The sequence below is a fragment of the Haliotis rufescens genome, unplaced genomic scaffold (assembly GCF_023055435.1).
Source record: "Haliotis rufescens isolate VD_foot unplaced genomic scaffold, xgHalRufe1.0.p SCAF_34, whole genome shotgun sequence".
Lineage (NCBI taxonomy): Eukaryota > Metazoa > Mollusca > Gastropoda > Lepetellida > Haliotidae > Haliotis > Haliotis rufescens.
In genome coordinates, this window is record NW_025964046.1 from 4,250,100 (window position 1) to 4,269,699 (window position 19,600).

A 19,600-nucleotide genomic window follows, 5' to 3' on the forward strand; every position below is an offset into this window, starting at 1 on the left:
AGGATATGGCTGAAGTAGTGCTAATATGACTTTACATTTAAACTCACTCACTCACTCCCTTCACTAGCGGTCACGTCACTTAAGGCGCCGCAAATAGCGTCCCTTTGACGTGCGCGGATTCTATAATCTTAGGTTCGCATCACGGTTCGCGTTTACCCAAAGTGGCAGAAGTCCGAAACCTACATCTCCTCCAGTTTTCCTCCCACATTATAATGGAAGTACTGTTCGGACAAAAAACACTTTAAAAAAACTATCCTGTGCCCCCATATCAACCACTTCTTATCTTTATGTGCGTTCATCTCATGTACCTTCGACAACAAACAGTTGTCACCTGTGAACCGTCTAAACTCCAAGGACGACTCCAAGGCAACGCTCCCACGCACGCGTTGTAGGGGACACTTGGTCACCGGATAATACTTGCATATGTCTTTTTAAAGCTGTTTGTAACAAATCCATCTCATTGTAGACACAAACATCCTGTCTAGGTACTGTTATGTGTACCACAGCAAATGACATTTAACTTCAGGGTGGTCAGGTTCCGGAGAACAACGCGGGAGATATGGATGTCGTGGGCGGAATATATTGTTTGTGTTCATTTCTATCTTCTAAACGGACAATACATATCTTATTTTAGTAAACAACGAACTGTGAAATAGATCACACCTTCTTTTATTTAGCTGAAGATTACCTTTTTATATTTTGGTATTGCTAGAAAAGAATTCTTTATTTTACTGACGAAGCTTATCCTCAAAATGTATTACGTTTTGTTGTCTTTGGCTGAAGCTATTTTCTAGACTTGGTTTTGTTTGTTATGAATAGATTTAGCGTTTAAGTAGTTTTATCGAGATATTGTTATTTGGCTGTTGACAGAAGAAAGAAAAGATGCTTTCGCCATCGATCCTTCGTTTGAAAACACAATATTTCAGCTATAACATGGCGTGTCAGCTTGATGTGGGAGGACAACGCGATGTGATGCAGATCTTGGGCCTTTGGTGAAAGCAGAAAAAGCGACTATGGTGCTGACAAACCTTGAAACATAACAAGCCAGACACTGGGATTCGAACCCACGATCTGCGGTTTCTAGGATAAAACCACTGATCAGCGAATCCGTAATCAGGTCCGGGAAAACAATACAGGCTAAAGTGAATTCAGTTCCTGACATGGGTACAATATGTGAAGCCCAAGTCTGGTGTCCCCCGCCGTGATATTGCTGGAATATTGCTAAAAGCGGTGTAAAACCATATTCACTCACTCACTCAAGGTTACCGGTATCAGACCGAAGGGGGAATAAACATTGAAAGCTCTCAATGAATATTGTGTCAAACGGGCGTCCCGTTAATTTACACTTTGTTCATTGAACCGCAAAGGTCAGACTTTTTTTCAGCTTGGATTACGAATCAGCCGATTCCCCCCAAAAAATTGTGAACAACATAAAAGCAGTAGGCTTCGTTTTACGTCCGGTCATAAAAATTAAAATGTTAAAAGCGGACTTATTTTCTGTGGTTATCAATACAAATAAATTACTTAAAATCAAACTGTTAATAACTGTTGAGTATTTATCTTAAAAACAACATTTTAAGGAAAGCCAAAATACTTTTTTATTCGTTTTTTTTTTCAATTTATTATTTCGACCTTCCGACCTGATAAACGGATAATTAAGAAGGATGAAAAGGTTGGTAAATCAAACTCATGTTTGTATGTGATAATGGAGGCAAAACTTAATATACAAAATGGAAGATTCCTGTAAGCAATCCATTTATAATCTTTTACTAAAAGAACCTCACTGTGCTGTCATCTGCTGGCAAACAGGTTGTTAAAAAAACCAGCTTTTATTCTCGATGTTTGACAAGATTCACCTATTGAGCCCAATCAAACTTACCATGCTATAAAAAAGATTACTTTGAAAAAAAGATCATGCACTGTGCATTTCATTTTCATTTCTTATTGACATATCAACCAAATGTTTCAATATCAAAATCCTTAAAGTGAAAAGAAGTGTGGCCTAACAAAGGTCTAACATTTGCGGTCCGACGCTATTAGTACATAAAAGCACATTGTAAGATCCTTCTGTCAAATATCAGACATCAAAGCCTTGAAGTAGAATGTAGAATTGCCTCAGAATGAGAAAATGCAATGTAATTTACCAACTTCTAGTGAATCTCACTAGGAGGTCGATTGGTTATAAAAAGGACGAAAATGATAATTATAGAATACGGATGGGGGAGTAATGTTTCATAAGCTAAGTCTAATTCAGGGCTTGTCTGAGTGAGTCAAAGATGTACCAAAGAATGGAAAAGGCACACACCACACGAGATAGAATGACAGTTTGCACCTCTCGAAACATCGGGCACCACTACCATCTATCGTGTCGTGCTTCGTGGGGGCAGTCAATGGACACCCTCACACGGTCTGAGCAGGACTTTCGAATCGTGACATGAAATCCAAAGCCTACTTCCTGTCTGTCTTAAGTGCATAATGTCTTCCGCGATATGCTAACGTGCACATATTTAGTCTTGTCCAAGAATCTATGAACATGTAGGTGTGTGTGGGAATGGGAGTGGGTGTGTACAATTCTGAGAGATGGCATTTTAAAAATAAATGTCAGTGAAAGACATTTATTGACTTAATTGGAACTTTAGATACCTGGGGTAAATATGTCTTTATATCCTATTTTCATGAATGAGACCCGAAACAGCCCACTTTGTTTGGGGACATTGTCTCCACTCACTACACACAGGACATTGTCTCCACTCAGTGCACACAGGACATTGTCTCCACTCAGTACATACAGGACATTGTCTCCACTCACTACACACAGGACATTGTCTCAACTCAGTACACACATGACATTGTCTCCACTCACTACACAAAGGACATTGTCTCCACTCACTTCACACAGGACATTGTCTCCACTCACTACACACAGGACACTGTCTCCACTCAGAACACACAGGACATTGTCTCCACTCAGAACACACAGGAGATTGTCTCCACTCACTACACACAGGGCACTATCTCCACTCAGTACACACAGGACATTGTCTCCACACACTTCACACAGGACATTGTCTACACTCATACCACACAGGACATTGTCTCAAATCACTACACACAGGACATTGTCTCCACTCACTACACACAGGACATTGCCTCCACTCACTACACACAGGACATTGTCTCCACTCAGTACACACAGGACATTGTCTCCACTCAGAACACACATGACATTCTCTCCACTCAGAACACACAGGACATTGTCTCCACTCACTGCACACAGGACATTGTCTCCACTCACTACATACAGGACATTGTCTCCACTCAGTACACACAAGACACTGTCTCCACTCAGAACACACAGGACATTGTCTCCACTCACTACACACAGGACATTGTCTCCACTCAGTACACACAAGACATTGTCTCCACTCAGAACACACAGGACATTGTCTCCACTCACTACACACAGGACTTTGTATACACTCAGTACACTCAGGACATTGTCTCCACTCACTACACACAGGACATTGTCTCCACTCACTACACACAGGACATTGTCTCCACTCACTCCACACAGAACATTGTCCCCACTCAGAACACTCCGGACATTGTCTCCACTCACTGAACACAGGACATTGTCTCAACTCACTACATACAGGACATTGTCTCCACTCAGTACACACATGCCACGGTCTCCACTCAAAACACACAGGACATTGTCTCCACTCACTACACACAGGACATTGTCTCCACTCAGTACACACAAGACATTGTCTCCACTCAGAACACACAGGACATTGTCTCCACTCACTACACACAGGACTTTGTATACACTCTGTACACACAGGACATTGTCTCCACTCAGTACACACAGGATATTGTCTCCACTCACTTCACACAGGACATTGTCTCCACTCACTACACACAGGACATTGTCTCCACTCACTACACACAGGACATTGTCTCCACTCACTCCACGCAGAACATTGTCCCCACTCAGAACACTCCGGACGTTGTCTCAAACTCACTCCACACAGGACGTTGTCTCCACTCAGAACACACAGAAAATTGTCTCCACTTAGACCACACAGGACATTTTCTCTACTCAATACACACAGGACATTGTCTCCACCTACTACACACAGGACATTGTTTCCACTCAGAACACACACGACATTTTCTCCGCTCACTAGACACAGGAGATTGTCTCCACTCAGAACACACCGGACTTTGTCTCCACTCACTCCACAAAGAACATTGTCTCCACTCAGAACACACAGGACGTTGTCTCCACTCAGAAAACACAGAACATTGTCTCCACTCAGAACACTCAGAACATTGTCTCCACTTAGGCCACACAGGAGATTTTCTCCATTCAGAACAAACAGGACGTTCTCGCCACTCACTCCACAAAAAACATTGTCTCCCCTCAAAACACAGAGAAAATTGATTCCACTCACTACACACAGGACATTGTCTCCACTCAGAACACACAGGACGTTGTCTCCACTCAGAACACACAGAACATTTTCTCCACACAGAACACACAGAAAATTCTCTCCACTCAGAACACACACGACATTGTCTCCACTCAGTACACACAGGACACTGTCTCCACTCAGTACACACAGGACATTGTCTCCACTCACTAGACACAGGACATTGTTTCCACTGAGAACACAAGCATTGTCTCCACTCAGTACATACAGGACACTGTCTCCACTCAGAACACACAGGACATTGTCTGCACTCACTCCACACAGGACATTGTCTCCACTCACTGCACACAGGACATTGTCTCCACATACTTCACAAAGGACATTGCCTCCACTCAGTGCACACAGGACATTGTCTCCACTCAGTACACACAGGACATTGTTTCCACTCAGAACACACAGGACATTGTCTCCACTCACTACACACAGGACATTGTCTCCACTCAGTACACACAGGACATTGTCTCCACTCAGTACACACAGGACATTGTCGCCTCTCACTCCACACAGGACATTGTCTCCACACACTTCACACAGGACGTTGTCTCGACTCACTCCACACAGAACATTGTCTCCCCTCAAAACACACAGAACATTGTCTCCACTCAGACCACAGAGAAAATTGACTCCACTCACTACACACAGGACATTGTCTTCACTCAGAACACACCGGACGTTGTCTCCACTTACTCCACAAAGAACATTGTCTTCACCACTACACACAGGACATTGTCTCCACTCAGTGCACACAGGACATTGTCTCCACTCACTACACACAGGACACTGTTTCCACTCACTACACACAGGACATTGCCTCCACTCACTACACACAGGACATTCCCTCCACTCCGTACACACAGGACTTTGTATCCACTCACTACACACAGGACATTGTCTCCACTAAGTACACACAGGACATTGTTTCCACTGAGAACACAGAACATTGTCTCCACTCACTACACACAGGACATTGTCTCAACTCAGTACACACCGGACGTTGTCTCCACTTACTCCACAAAGAACATTGTCTCCACTCAGAACACACCGGACGTTGTCTCCACTTACTCCACAAAGAACATTGTCTCCACTCACTACACACACGACATTGTCTCCACTCAGTACACACAGGACATTGTCTCCACTCACTAGACACAGGACATTGTTTCCACTGAGAACACAACCATTGTCTCTACTCAGTACATACAGGACACTGTCTCCACTCAGAACACACAGGACATTGTCTGCACTCACTCCACACAGGACATTGTCTCCACTCACTGCACACAGGACATTGTCTCCACATACTTCACACAGGACATTGCCTCCACTCAGTACACACAGGACATTGTCTCCACTCACTACACACAGGACATTGTCTCCACTCAGAACACACAGGACATTGTCTCCACTCACTACACACAGGGCATTGTCTCCACTCACTAAACACAGGACACTGTTTCCACTCACTACACACAGGACATTGCCTCCACTCACTACACACAGGACATTGACTCCACTCAGTACACACAGGACTTTGTATCCACTCACTACACACAGAACATTGTCTCCACTCAGTACACACAGGACATTGTCTCCACTCACTACACACAGGACATTGTCTCAACTCAGAACACACAGGACGTTGTCTCCACTCAGAACACACAGAACATTTTCTCAACACAGAACACACAGAAAACTCTCTCCACTCAGAACACACACGACATTGTCTCCACTCAGTACACACAGGACACTGTCTCCACTCAGTACACACAGGACATTGTCTCCACTCACTAGACACAGGACATTGTTTCCACTGAGAACACAAGCATTGTCTCCACTCAGTACATACAGGACACTGTCTCCACTCAGAACACACAGGACATTCTCTGCACTCACTCCACACAGGACATTGTCTCCACTCAGTACACACAGCACATTGTCTCCACACACTTCACACAGCACAATGTCTCCACTCACTACACACAAGACACTGTCTCCACTCAGAACACACAGGACATTGTCTCCACACACTTCACACAGGACACTATCGCCACTCACTCCACACACAAAATTGACTCCACTCACTCCACACAGGACATTGTCTCCACTCAGAACACACCGGACGTTGTCTCCACACACTTCACACAGGACATTGTCTCCACTCACTCCACACACAAAATTGACTCCACTCACTCCACACAGGAGATTGTCTCCACTCACTCCACACAGAACATTCTGTCCCCTCAAAACACACAGAACATTGTCTCCACTCAGAACACAGAGAAAATTGACTCCACTCACTACACACAGGAGATTGTCTCCACTCAGAACACACCGGACGTTGTCTCCACTTACTCCACAAAGAACATTGTCTCCACTCAGAACACACCGGACATTGTCTCCACTTACTCCACAAAGAACATTGTCTCCAGTCACTACACACACGACATTGTCTCCACTCAGTACACACAGGACATTGTCTCCACTCACTAGACACAGGACATTGTTTCCACTGAGAACACAACCATTGTCTCTACTCAGTACATACAGGACACTGTCTCCACTCAGAACACACAGGACATTGTCTGCACTCACTCCACACAGGACATTGTCTCCACTCACTGCACACAGGACATTGTCTCCACATACTTCACACAGGACATTGCCTCCACTCAGTACACACAGGACATTGTCTCCACTCACTACACACAGGACATTGTCTCCACTCAGAACACACAGGACATTGTCTCCACTCACTTCACACAGGACATTGTCTCCACTCACTACACACAGGACTTTGTATCCACTCACTACACACAGGACATTGTCTCCACTCAGAACACACAGGACATTGTCTCCACTCACTTCACACAGGACATTGTCTCCACTCACTACACACAGGACACTGTTTCCACTCACTACACACAGGACATTGCCTCCACTCACTACACACAGGACATTCCCTCCACTCAGTACACACAGGACTTTGTATCCACACACTACACACAGGACATTGTCTCCACTAAGTACACACAGGACATTGTTTCCACTGAGAACACAGAACATTGCCTCCACTCACTTCACACAGGACATTGTCTCCACTCACTACACACAGGACATTGTCTCAACTCAGTAAACACAGGACATTGTCTCCACTCACTAGACACAGGACATTGTCTCCACTCACTACACACAGGACATTGTCTCCACTCAGAACACACAGGACGTTGTCTCCACTCAGAACACACAGAACATTTTCTCCACACAGAACACACAGAAAATTCTCTCCACTCAGAACACACACGACATTGTCTCCACTCAGTACACACAGGACACTGTCTCCACTCAGTACACACAGGACATTGTCTCCACTCACTAGACACAGGACATTGTTTCCACTGAGAACACAAGCATTGTCTCCACTCAGTACATACAGGACACTGTCTCCACTCAGAACACACAGGACACTGTTTCCACTCACTACACACAGGACATTGCCTCCACTCACTACACACAGGACATTCCCTCCACTCAGTACACACAGGACTTTGTATCCACACACTACACACAGGACATTGTCTCCACTAAGTACACACAGGACATTGTTTCCACTGAGAACACAGAACATTGCCTCCACTCACTTCACACAGGACATTGTCTCCACTCACTACACACAGGACATTGTCTCAACTCAGTAAACACAGGACATTGTCTCCACTCACTAGACACAGGACATTGTCTCCACTCACTACACACAGGACATTGTCTCCACTCAGAACACACAGGACGTTGTCTCCACTCAGAACACACAGAACATTTTCTCCACACAGAACACACAGAAAATTCTCTCCACTCAGAACACACACGACATTGTCTCCACTCAGTACACACAGGACACTGTCTCCACTCAGTACACACAGGACATTGTCTCCACTCACTAGACACAGGACATTGTTTCCACTGAGAACACAAGCATTGTCTCCACTCAGTACATACAGGACACTGTCTCCACTCAGAACACACAGGACATTGTCTGCACTCACTCCACACAGGACATTGTCTCCACTCAGTACACACAGGACATTGTCTCCACACACTTCACACAGCACAATGTCTCCACTCAGTACACACAAGACATTGTCTCCACTCAGAACACACAGGACATTGTCACCACTCACTCCACACAGGACATTGTCTCCACTCACTGCACACAGGACATTGTCTCCACACACTTCACACAGAACAATGTCTCCACTCAGTACACACAAGACACTGTCTCCACTCAGAACACACAGGACATTGTCTCCACTCACTGCACACAGGACATTGTCTCCACACACTTCACACAGGACACTATCGCCACTCACTCCACACACAAAATTGACTCCACTCACTCCACACAGGAGATTGTCTCCACTCAGAACACACCGGACGTTGTCTCCACTTACTCCACAAAGAACATTGTCTCCACTCAGAACACACCGGACGTTGTCTCCACTTACTCCACAAAGAACATTGTCTCCACTCACTACACACACGACATTGTCTCCACTCAGTACACACAGGACATTGTCTCCACTCACTAGACACAGGACATTGTTTCCACTGAGAACACAACCATTGTCTCTACTCAGTACATACAGGACACTGTCTCCACTCAGAACACACAGGACATTGTCTGCACTCACTCCACACAGGACATTGTCTCCACTCACTGCACACAGGACATTGTCTCCACATACTTCACACAGGACATTGCCTCCACTCACTACACACAGGACATTGTCTCCACTCACTACACACAGGACATTGTCTCCACTCAGAACACACAGGACATTGTCTCCACTCACTACACACAGGGCATTGTCTCCACTCAGTAAACACAGGACACTGTTTCCACTCACTACACACAGGACATTGCCTCCACTCACTACACACAGGACATTGACTCCACTCAGTACACACAGGACTTTGTATCCACTCACTACACACAGAACATTGTCTCCACTAAGTACACACAGGACATTGTTTCCACTCACTACACACAGGACATTGTTTCCACTGAGAAAACAGAACATTGTCTCCACTCAGTACACACAAGACACTGTCTCCACTCAGAACACACAGGACATTGTCTCCACTCACTCCACACAGGACATTGTCTCCACTCACTGCACACATCACATTGTCTCCACACACTTCACACAGCACATTGTCTCCACTCAGTACACACAGGACTTTGTATCCACTCAGTACACACAGGACATTGTCGCCACTCACTCCACACAGAAAATTGACTCCACTCACTACACACAGGAGATTGTCTCCACTCACTCCACACAGAACATTGTCTCCCCTCAAAACACACAGAACATTGTCTCCACTCAGAACACGGAGAAAATTGACTCCACTCACTACACACAGGATATTGTCTCCACTCAGAACACACCGGACGTTGTCTCCACTTACTACACAAAGAACACTGTCTCCACTCAGAACACACAGGACATTGTCTCCACTCAGAACACACAGAACAATGTCTCCACACAAAACACACAGAAAATTGTCTCCACTCAGAACACACAGGACGTTGTCTCCACTCAGTACACACAGGACATTGTCTCCACTCACTAGACACAGGACATTGTTTCCACTGAGAACACAACCATTGTCTCTACTCAGTACATACAGGACACTGTCTCCACTCAGAACACACAGGACATTGTCTGCACTCACTCCACACAGGACATTGTCTCCACTCACTGCACACAGGACATTGTCTCCACATACTTCACACAGGACATTGCCTCCACTCAGTACACACAGGACATTGTCGCCACTCATTCCACACAGAAAATTGACTCCACTCAGAACACACAGGACATTGTCTCCACTCACTCCACACAGAACATTGTCTCCCCTCAAAACACACACAGAACATTGTCTCCACTCAGAACACGGAGAAAATTGACTCCACTCACTACACACAGGAGATTGTCTCCACTCAGAACACACCGGACGTTGTCTCCACTTACTACACAAAGAACATTGTCTCCACTCAGAACACACAGGACGTTGTCTCCACTCAGAACACACAGAACATTCTCTCCACACAGAACACACAGAAAATTGTCTCCACTGAGACCACACAGGACATTTTCTTCACTCAATACACACAGGACATTGTCTCCACCTACTAAACACAGGACATTGTTTCCATTCAGAACACACACGACATTTTCTCCGCTCACTACACACAGGAGATTGTCTCCACTCAGAACACACCGGACGTTGTCTCCACTTAGACCACACAGGAGATTGTCTCCATTCAGAACAAACAGGACGTTGTCTCCACTCACTCCACACAGAACATTTTCTCCCCTCAAAACACACAGAACATTGTCTCCACTCAGAACACAGAGAAAATTGACTCCACTCACTACACACAGGAGATTGTCTCCACTCAGAACACACCGGACGTTGTCTCCACTTACTCCACAAAGAACATTGTCTCCACTCAGAACACACAGGACGTTGTCTCCACTCAGAACACACAGAACATTGTCTCCACACAGAACACACAGAAAATTGTCTCCACTCAGAACACACACGACATTGTCTCCATTCACTACACACAGGACACTGTCTCCACTCAGTACACACAGGACATTGTCTCCACTCAGTACACACAGGACATTCTCTCCACTCACTACACACATGACATTGTCTCCACTCACTACACACAGGACATTGTCTCCACTCACTACACACAGGACATTGGCTCCACTCACTACACACAGGACATTGTCTCCACTCACTACACTCAGGACACTGTCTCCACTCACTACACACAGGACATTGGCTCCACTCACTACACACAGGACATTGTCTCCACTTAGACCACACAGGACATTGTCTCCACTCAGTACACGTCATAATAATTCATCAATGTGAATACCTGGACGCGTGATTGTTAGTAATGTTTCGGAGATAATATGGCCTCATAGACAGGATGGAATATTTTCCCCCGAAAAGTGCTCAGTCATCGCAGTGTATCGAAATCCCATCTTTTGGAGAGCAATAGTTAGTGCAGTTGACATGACTTGTATCTTTAATTCCTCCCAAATTCTACTACAAGTCAGGGTTACCTTCTGCTCATAAAACCTATACACTATATGCCTAATTAAACTGTATCAAAGCTGTCCAATATCCTTTTACGTCCCAGTTTTGTCTTTGAGACCACCACTAAACCTGTTTTGTTTTATTTAATACCGTCGACTTGATGGTATGAATTGAAAACCCAATAATTTGGGCAGTTCGGTAATTCACCCTATCTAAATTAATAAATGGTTTTCCTCTATCAATCTAAAGTGTAAAGAACTTGAAAACATTTCCAAATAAAGAATCCATGCAAGTGTTATGTAACATGCATCATGAGAGCAATGTTAACAAAACAAACGCGGCCTCATTTTGTCATTATAGAAAATGCATATCTAGAATTTTCTCAAAATGATTTTTGTGTGTGGATTAGATGTTTTATGAAGATTACATTATTATCATTTGAACGGAGTCACGAGCGCATATTTCTATAGTCCGTTTCAGACTGCCATCATTAGACTTGAATAAATGTAAACTTCCTGTTTTCGTTCGAATTTGTCTCCTCTAAATTTGTCGATAGGACTCCTGGTGACTGAAATACTTCAAACCACAGGGAGGTCGATCGGTAGTTACTTGATATTTCAATAACAACAGTCTGTAGAAAATTACATCCTTTTTTAGCAGGCAAAAAACAGTTTTCTAGTATTTCCGACAGTACTTACGTAAATCAATGCGACATATGATTTTCACACCTGCAATGACTTGAAGGATTGACGACACACGCGGCCGGATGTGTGAACTGCATTCGATTGGTCTATGATATTGGCCACGCCCTCGCCCTCTCCCTCGCCCACGCCCACGCCCACGCCCACGCCCACGCCGCATTACCCGAGCTTCCGTCACAGGCTTTATAAAGAAGCGTGTGTCTTCAATTCTATCGTTCAGAAGTGAAATCCTTCTTCAATACAGGACATTTCGATCAGAGAAGGTAGCGCGGGAGCCTACAGTTCTCAAGATGTCGTTTGTTCTGCCAGCCGATTTGAAAATGGGAGATTTTACTGTTGAAGAAGATTGCAGTGTTGTGCTGTGTGCAGCTGCAAGTTGCCGGGATGTTGTTGAAACTCAACTCGTTCGGAAAACAAGTCTTCATTTTGATGGACTTTACGAGAAAGCTGAAAACTTCACTCAGCCGAAATGAGTTGCATCGCATGAGCCCAGAACCACGAGAAACTCGAGAAACTCAAGAATTTTCAAGCTGAACACCTGACAGTGTTTCCACTCACTACACACAGGACATTGCCTCCACTCACTACACACAGGACATTCCCTCCACTCAGTACACACAGGACTTTGTATCCACACACTACACACAGGACATTGTCTCCACTAAGTACACACAGGACATTGTTTCCACTGAGAACACAGAACATTGCCTCCACTCACTTCACACAGGACATTGTCTCCACTCACTACACACAGGACATTGTCTCAACTCAGTAAACACAGGACATTGTCTCCACTCACTAGACACAGGACATTGTCTCCACTCACTACACACAGGACATTGTCTCCACTCAGAACACACAGGACGTTGTCTCCACTCAGAACACACAGAACATTTTCTCCACACAGAACACACAGAAAATTCTCTCCACTCAGAACACACACGACATTGTCTCCACTCAGTACACACAGGACACTGTCTCCACTCAGTACACACAGGACATTGTCTCCACTCACTAGACACAGGACATTGTTTCCACTGAGAACACAAGCATTGTCTCCACTCAGTACATACAGGACACTGTCTCCACTCAGAACACACAGGACATTGTCTGCACTCACTCCACACAGGACATTGTCTCCACTCAGTACACACAGGACATTGTCTCCACACACTTCACACAGCACAATGTCTCCACTCAGTACACACAAGACATTGTCTCCACTCAGAACACACAGGACATTGTCACCACTCACTCCACACAGGACATTGTCTCCACTCACTGCACACAGGACATTGTCTCCACACACTTCACACAGAACAATGTCTCCACTCAGTACACACAAGACACTGTCTCCACTCAGAACACACAGGACATTGTCTCCACTCACTGCACACAGGACATTGTCTCCACACACTTCACACAGGACACTATCGCCACTCACTCCACACACAAAATTGACTCCACTCACTCCACACAGGAGATTGTCTCCACTCAGAACACACCGGACGTTGTCTCCACTTACTCCACAAAGAACATTGTCTCCACTCAGAACACACCGGACGTTGTCTCCACTTACTCCACAAAGAACATTGTCTCCACTCACTACACACACGACATTGTCTCCACTCAGTACACACAGGACATTGTCTCCACTCACTAGACACAGGACATTGTTTCCACTGAGAACACAACCATTGTCTCTACTGAGTACATACAGGACACTGTCTCCACTCAGAACACACAGGACATTGTCTGCACTCACTCCACACAGGACATTGTCTCCACTCACTGCACACAGGACATTGTCTCCACATACTTCACACAGGACATTGCCTCCACTCAGTACACACAGGACATTGTCTCCACTCACTACACACAGGACATTGTCTCCACTCAGAACACACAGGACATTGTCTCCACTCACTACACACAGGGCATTGTCTCCACTCAGTAAACACAGGACACTGTTTCCACTCACTACACACAGGACATTGCCTCCACTCACTACACACAGGACATTGACTCCACTCAGTACACACAGGACTTTGTATCCACTCACTACACACAGAACATTGTCTCCACTAAGTACACACAGGACATTGTTTCCACTCACTACACACAGGACATTGTTTCCACTGAGAAAACAGAACATTGTCTCCACTCAGTACACACAAGACACTGTCTCCACTCAGAACACACAGGACATTGTCTCCACTCACTCCACACAGGACATTGTCTCCACTCACTGCACACATCACATTGTCTCCACACACTTCACACAGCACATTGTCTCCACTCAGTACACACAGGACTTTGTATCCACTCAGTACACACAGGACATTGTCGCCACTCACTCCACACAGAAAATTGACTCCACTCACTACACACAGGAGATTGTCTCCACTCACTCCACACAGAACATTGTCTCCCCTCAAAACACACAGAACATTGTCTCCACTCAGAACACGGAGAAAATTGACTCCACTCACTACACACAGGATATTGTCTCCACTCAGAACACACCGGACGTTGTCTCCACTTACTACACAAAGAACACTGTCTCCACTCAGAACACACAGGACATTGTCTCCACTCAGAACACACAGAACATTGTCTCCACACAAAACACACAGAAAATTGTCTCCACTCAGAACACACAGGACGTTGTCTCCACTCAGTACACACAGGACATTGTCTCCACTCACTAGACACAGGACATTGTTTCCACTGAGAACACAACCATTGTCTCTACTCAGTACATACAGGACACTGTCTCCACTCAGAACACACAGGACATTGTCTGCACTCACTCCACACAGGACATTGTCTCCACTCACTGCACACAGGACATTGTCTCCACATACTTCACACAGGACATTGCCTCCACTCAGTACACACAGGACATTGTCGCCACTCATTCCACACAGAAAATTGACTCCACTCAGAACACACAGGACATTGTCTCCACTCACTCCACACAGAACATTGTCTCCCCTCAAAACACACACAGAACATTGTCTCCACTCAGAACACGGAGAAAATTGACTCCACTCACTACACACAGGAGATTGTCTCCACTCAGAACACACCGGACGTTGTCTCCACTTACTACACAAAGAACATTGTCTCCACTCAGAACACACAGGACGTTGTCTCCACTCAGAACACACAGAACATTCTCTCCACACAGAACACACAGAAAATTGTCTCCACTGAGACCACACAGGACATTTTCTTCACTCAATACACACAGGACATTGTCTCCACCTACTAAACACAGGACATTGTTTCCATTCAGAACACACACGACATTTTCTCCGCTCACTACACACAGGAGATTGTCTCCACTCAGAACACACCGGACGTTGTCTCCACTTAGACCACACAGGAGATTGTCTCCATTCAGAACAAACAGGACGTTGTCTCCACTCACTCCACACAGAACATTTTCTCCCCTCAAAACACACAGAACATTGTCTCCACTCAGAACACAGAGAAAATTGACTCCACTCACTACACACAGGAGATTGTCTCCACTCAGAACACACCGGACGTTGTCTCCACTTACTCCACAAAGAACATTGTCTCCACTCAGAACACACAGGACGTTGTCTCCACTCAGAACACACAGAACATTGTCTCCACACAGAACACACAGAAAATTGTCTCCACTCAGAACACACACGACATTGTCTCCATTCACTACACACAGGACACTGTCTCCACTCAGTACACACAGGACATTGTCTCCACTCAGTACACACAGGACATTCTCTCCACTCACTACACACATGACATTGTCTCCACTCACTACACACAGGACATTGTCTCCACTCACTACACACAGGACATTGGCTCCACTCACTACACACAGGACATTGTCTCCACTCACTACACTCAGGACACTGTCTCCACTCACTACACACAGGACATTGGCTCCACTCACTACACACAGGACATTGTCTCCACTTAGACCACACAGGACATTGTCTCCACTCAGTACACGTCATAATAATTCATCAATGTGAATACCTGGACGCGTGATTGTTAGTAATGTTTCGGAGATAATATGGCCTCATAGACAGGATGGAATATTTTCCCCCGAAAAGTGCTCAGTCATCGCAGTGTATCGAAATCCCATCTTTTGGAGAGCAATAGTTAGTGCAGTTGACATGACTTGTATCTTTAATTCCTCCCAAATTCTACTACAAGTCAGGGTTACCTTCTGCTCATAAAACCTATACACTATATGCCTAATTAAACTGTATCAAAGCTGTCCAATATCCTTTTACGTCCCAGTTTTGTCTTTGAGACCACCACTAAACCTGTTTTGTTTTATTTAATACCGTCGACTTGATGGTATGAATTGAAAACCCAATAATTTGGGCAGTTCGGTAATTCACCCTATCTAAATTAATAAATGGTTTTCCTCTATCAATCTAAAGTGTAAAGAACTTGAAAACATTTCCAAATAAAGAATCCATGCAAGTGTTATGTAACATGCATCATGAGAGCAATGTTAACAAAACAAACGCGGCCTCATTTTGTCATTATAGAAAATGCATATCTAGAATTTTCTCAAAATGATTTTTGTGTGTGGATTAGATGTTTTATGAAGATTACATTATTATCATTTGAACGGAGTCACGAGCGCATATTTCTATAGTCCGTTTCAGACTGCCATCATTAGACTTGAATAAATGTAAACTTCCTGTTTTCGTTCGAATTTGTCTCCTCTAAATTTGTCGATAGGACTCCTGGTGACTGAAATACTTCAAACCACAGGGAGGTCGATCGGTAGTTACTTGATATTTCAATAACAACAGTCTGTAGAAAATTACATCCTTTTTTAGCAGGCAAAAAACAGTTTTCTAGTATTTCCGACAGTACTTACGTAAATCAATGCGACATATGATTTTCACACCTGCAATGACTTGAAGGATTGACGACACACGCGGCCGGATGTGTGAACTGCATTCGATTGGTCTATGATATTGGCCACGCCCTCGCCCTCTCCCTCGCCCACGCCCACGCCCACGCCCACGCCCACGCCGCATTACCCGAGCTTCCGTCACAGGCTTTATAAAGAAGCGTGTGTCTTCAATTCTATCGTTCAGAAGTGAAATCCTTCTTCAATACAGGACATTTCGATCAGAGAAGGTAGCGCGGGAGCCTACAGTTCTCAAGATGTCGTTTGTTCTGCCAGCCGATTTGAAAATGGGAGATTTTACTGTTGAAGAAGATTGCAGTGTTGTGCTGTGTGCAGCTGCAAGTTGCCGGGATGTTGTTGAAACTCAACTCGTTCGGAAAACAAGTCTTCATTTTGATGGACTTTACGAGAAAGCTGAAAACTTCACTCAGCCGAAATGAGTTGCATCGCATGAGCCCAGAACCACGAGAAACTCGAGAAACTCAAGAATTTTCAAGCTGAACACCTGACAGTGTTTTCTACGACAAATTCCACGAAAGAAACATCTGAAGAATTTCTATGATTTCATATGTGACAATTCTCGGTTTCAAGGCAGACCCAGCGACAACAGTGCAATAATCAAACGACTTTGAATGAACCCACAAACGTGCGCATGTAGCAATGTGTCCTTCAGAATCAATTCTGTTCAGACGTTTTGATTTCATGTGTTCCAGAATTCTTTTAGAATTGTTTTGGATTTGGATTTTAATGCCACATTATAAAATCATCTTATATTTGCATTTTAATGATGAATATATTTCTTAAATTAATAAATTCATGTTCACCTTATATGAATCTTTTTCTTGTTCTTGATATTGGGCGTATTTGGGATTTTTCGAAATGAACGAAGTCACATTCCAAATGCCCCGCAGCGTTACATGATCGTTTATCTTGTTGAATAGCATTTGCCGTTAATCTTCCATGCCTTAAAATTTATGGGCCATAAAAAGCTTAGACTTGCCAATTTATGTTTTTTGCGAATCATTTACCAGACCACGGAATCACGCATACGGTGAATCCATCAGTTAGCCGACCCGTGAAGATCCTGGATAAAACCCATGCTTGCCGTAAAAGGCAACTAACGGGATCGGGTGGTCAGGCTAGATGACTTGGATGAAGCATGTCATCGATCCCCATTGCATGGATCGATGCTCATGAAGTCAATCACGTCCTACACCTGCATCTCATCGGCTAACTCTCTCGCTCTCTCTCACTCTCTCTCTCGCTCTCTCTCGTTCTCTCTGCCTCTCTCTCGCTCTCTGTCTCTCTCTCTATCTGTCTGTCTCTCTCGCTCTTTCTCTCATCGTCCCTCTCGCTCTCGCTCTCTCGTTCTCTCGCTCTCTCTCACTCTCTCTCTCTCTCGCTCTCTCTGCCTCTCTCGCTCTCTGTCTCTCTTTCTATCTGTCTGTCTCTCTCGCTCTCTCTCTCTCTCTCTCTCTCTCTCTCTCTCTCTCTCTCTCTCTGCCTCTCTCTCTCTCTGAATGTCTGCCTCTCTCGCTGTCAGCACCATACCCGTGCTCGTGGGTTTCACCAAAGTGGTCAACGTGAGCCCAGCTTATCTGTGTGTGTGCCTCTCTCTCTCTCGCTCTCTCTGTGCCTCTCTCTCTCTCTCGCTCTCTCTGTGTGTCTCTGTCTCTATGTCTGTCTCTCTCGCTCTCTCTCACTCTCTCTTTCACCGTATCTCTCTCTCTCTCTCTCTCTCTCTCTCTCTCTCTCTCTCTCTCTGAATGTCTGTCTCTCTCGCTGTCAGCACCACACCCGTGCTCGTGGGTTTCACCAAAGTGATCAACGTTTGAGACCTGCATCACTTCGAGCTTTCCTCCCACATTAAGCTGACACACCTGATATAACAAGAATACTGCTAAAAACGGCGTTAAACCCAACTCACTCACTCAATCTTTCCGGCGGATACTCGTTTATGTGACACCGACAGTATCACGTCAATAGGATTAAGTGAAGCGTAATTAAAATCCTCCCAACTATCGATACCTACCCAGCATCCCTTGTATGTATACGAGTGACTGGACGTTGTATGGCGCACTCACAGGATCTGGCACTTGTTTGAATGCCAGAAACTGCACTTAACTACAATATCCCCACTTACACCGAAATGCGAATAAAAGGCGACTTGCTTGTCGTAAAAGGCGACTAACGGGATCGGGTGGTCAGGCTCGCTGACTTGGTTGAAGCATGTCGTCGATCCCCATTGCATGGATCGATGGTCATGAAGTCAATCACGTCCTACACCTGCATCTCATCGGTTCACTCTCTCGCTCTCACTCTCTCGTTCTCTCTCACTCTCTCTCTCTCAT

General features: G+C 45.0%; 1 protein-coding gene across 1 annotated transcript; it reads left to right on the forward strand.

Moving 5' to 3' along the window:
• The first annotated feature begins 1,664 nt into the window (after positions 1-1,664).
• LOC125372048 (coagulation factor V-like) lies at positions 1,665-10,798 on the forward strand. The gene is made up of 5 exons (XM_048380925.1): positions 1,665-1,672; positions 5,460-5,634; positions 6,493-6,551; positions 6,768-6,924; positions 10,718-10,798. Exons 1-5 carry the CDS (start codon positions 1,665-1,667, stop codon positions 10,796-10,798), a joined length of 480 nt encoding a protein of 159 aa, XP_048236882.1.
• The last annotated feature ends 8,802 nt before the right edge of the window (positions 10,799-19,600 follow it).

Bases quoted from the DNA above. Each gene is read 5' to 3' on its own strand.
- LOC125372048 (XM_048380925.1), top strand. The intron at 5,635-6,492 runs CTCACTAGACAC...ACACTGTCTCCA, and splicing joins CACACAGGACATTGTCTCCA to CTCAGAACACACAGGACATT. The intron at 6,925-10,717 runs GTCACTACACAC...GTTTCCATTCAG, and splicing joins CACAAAGAACATTGTCTCCA to AACACACACGACATTTTCTC.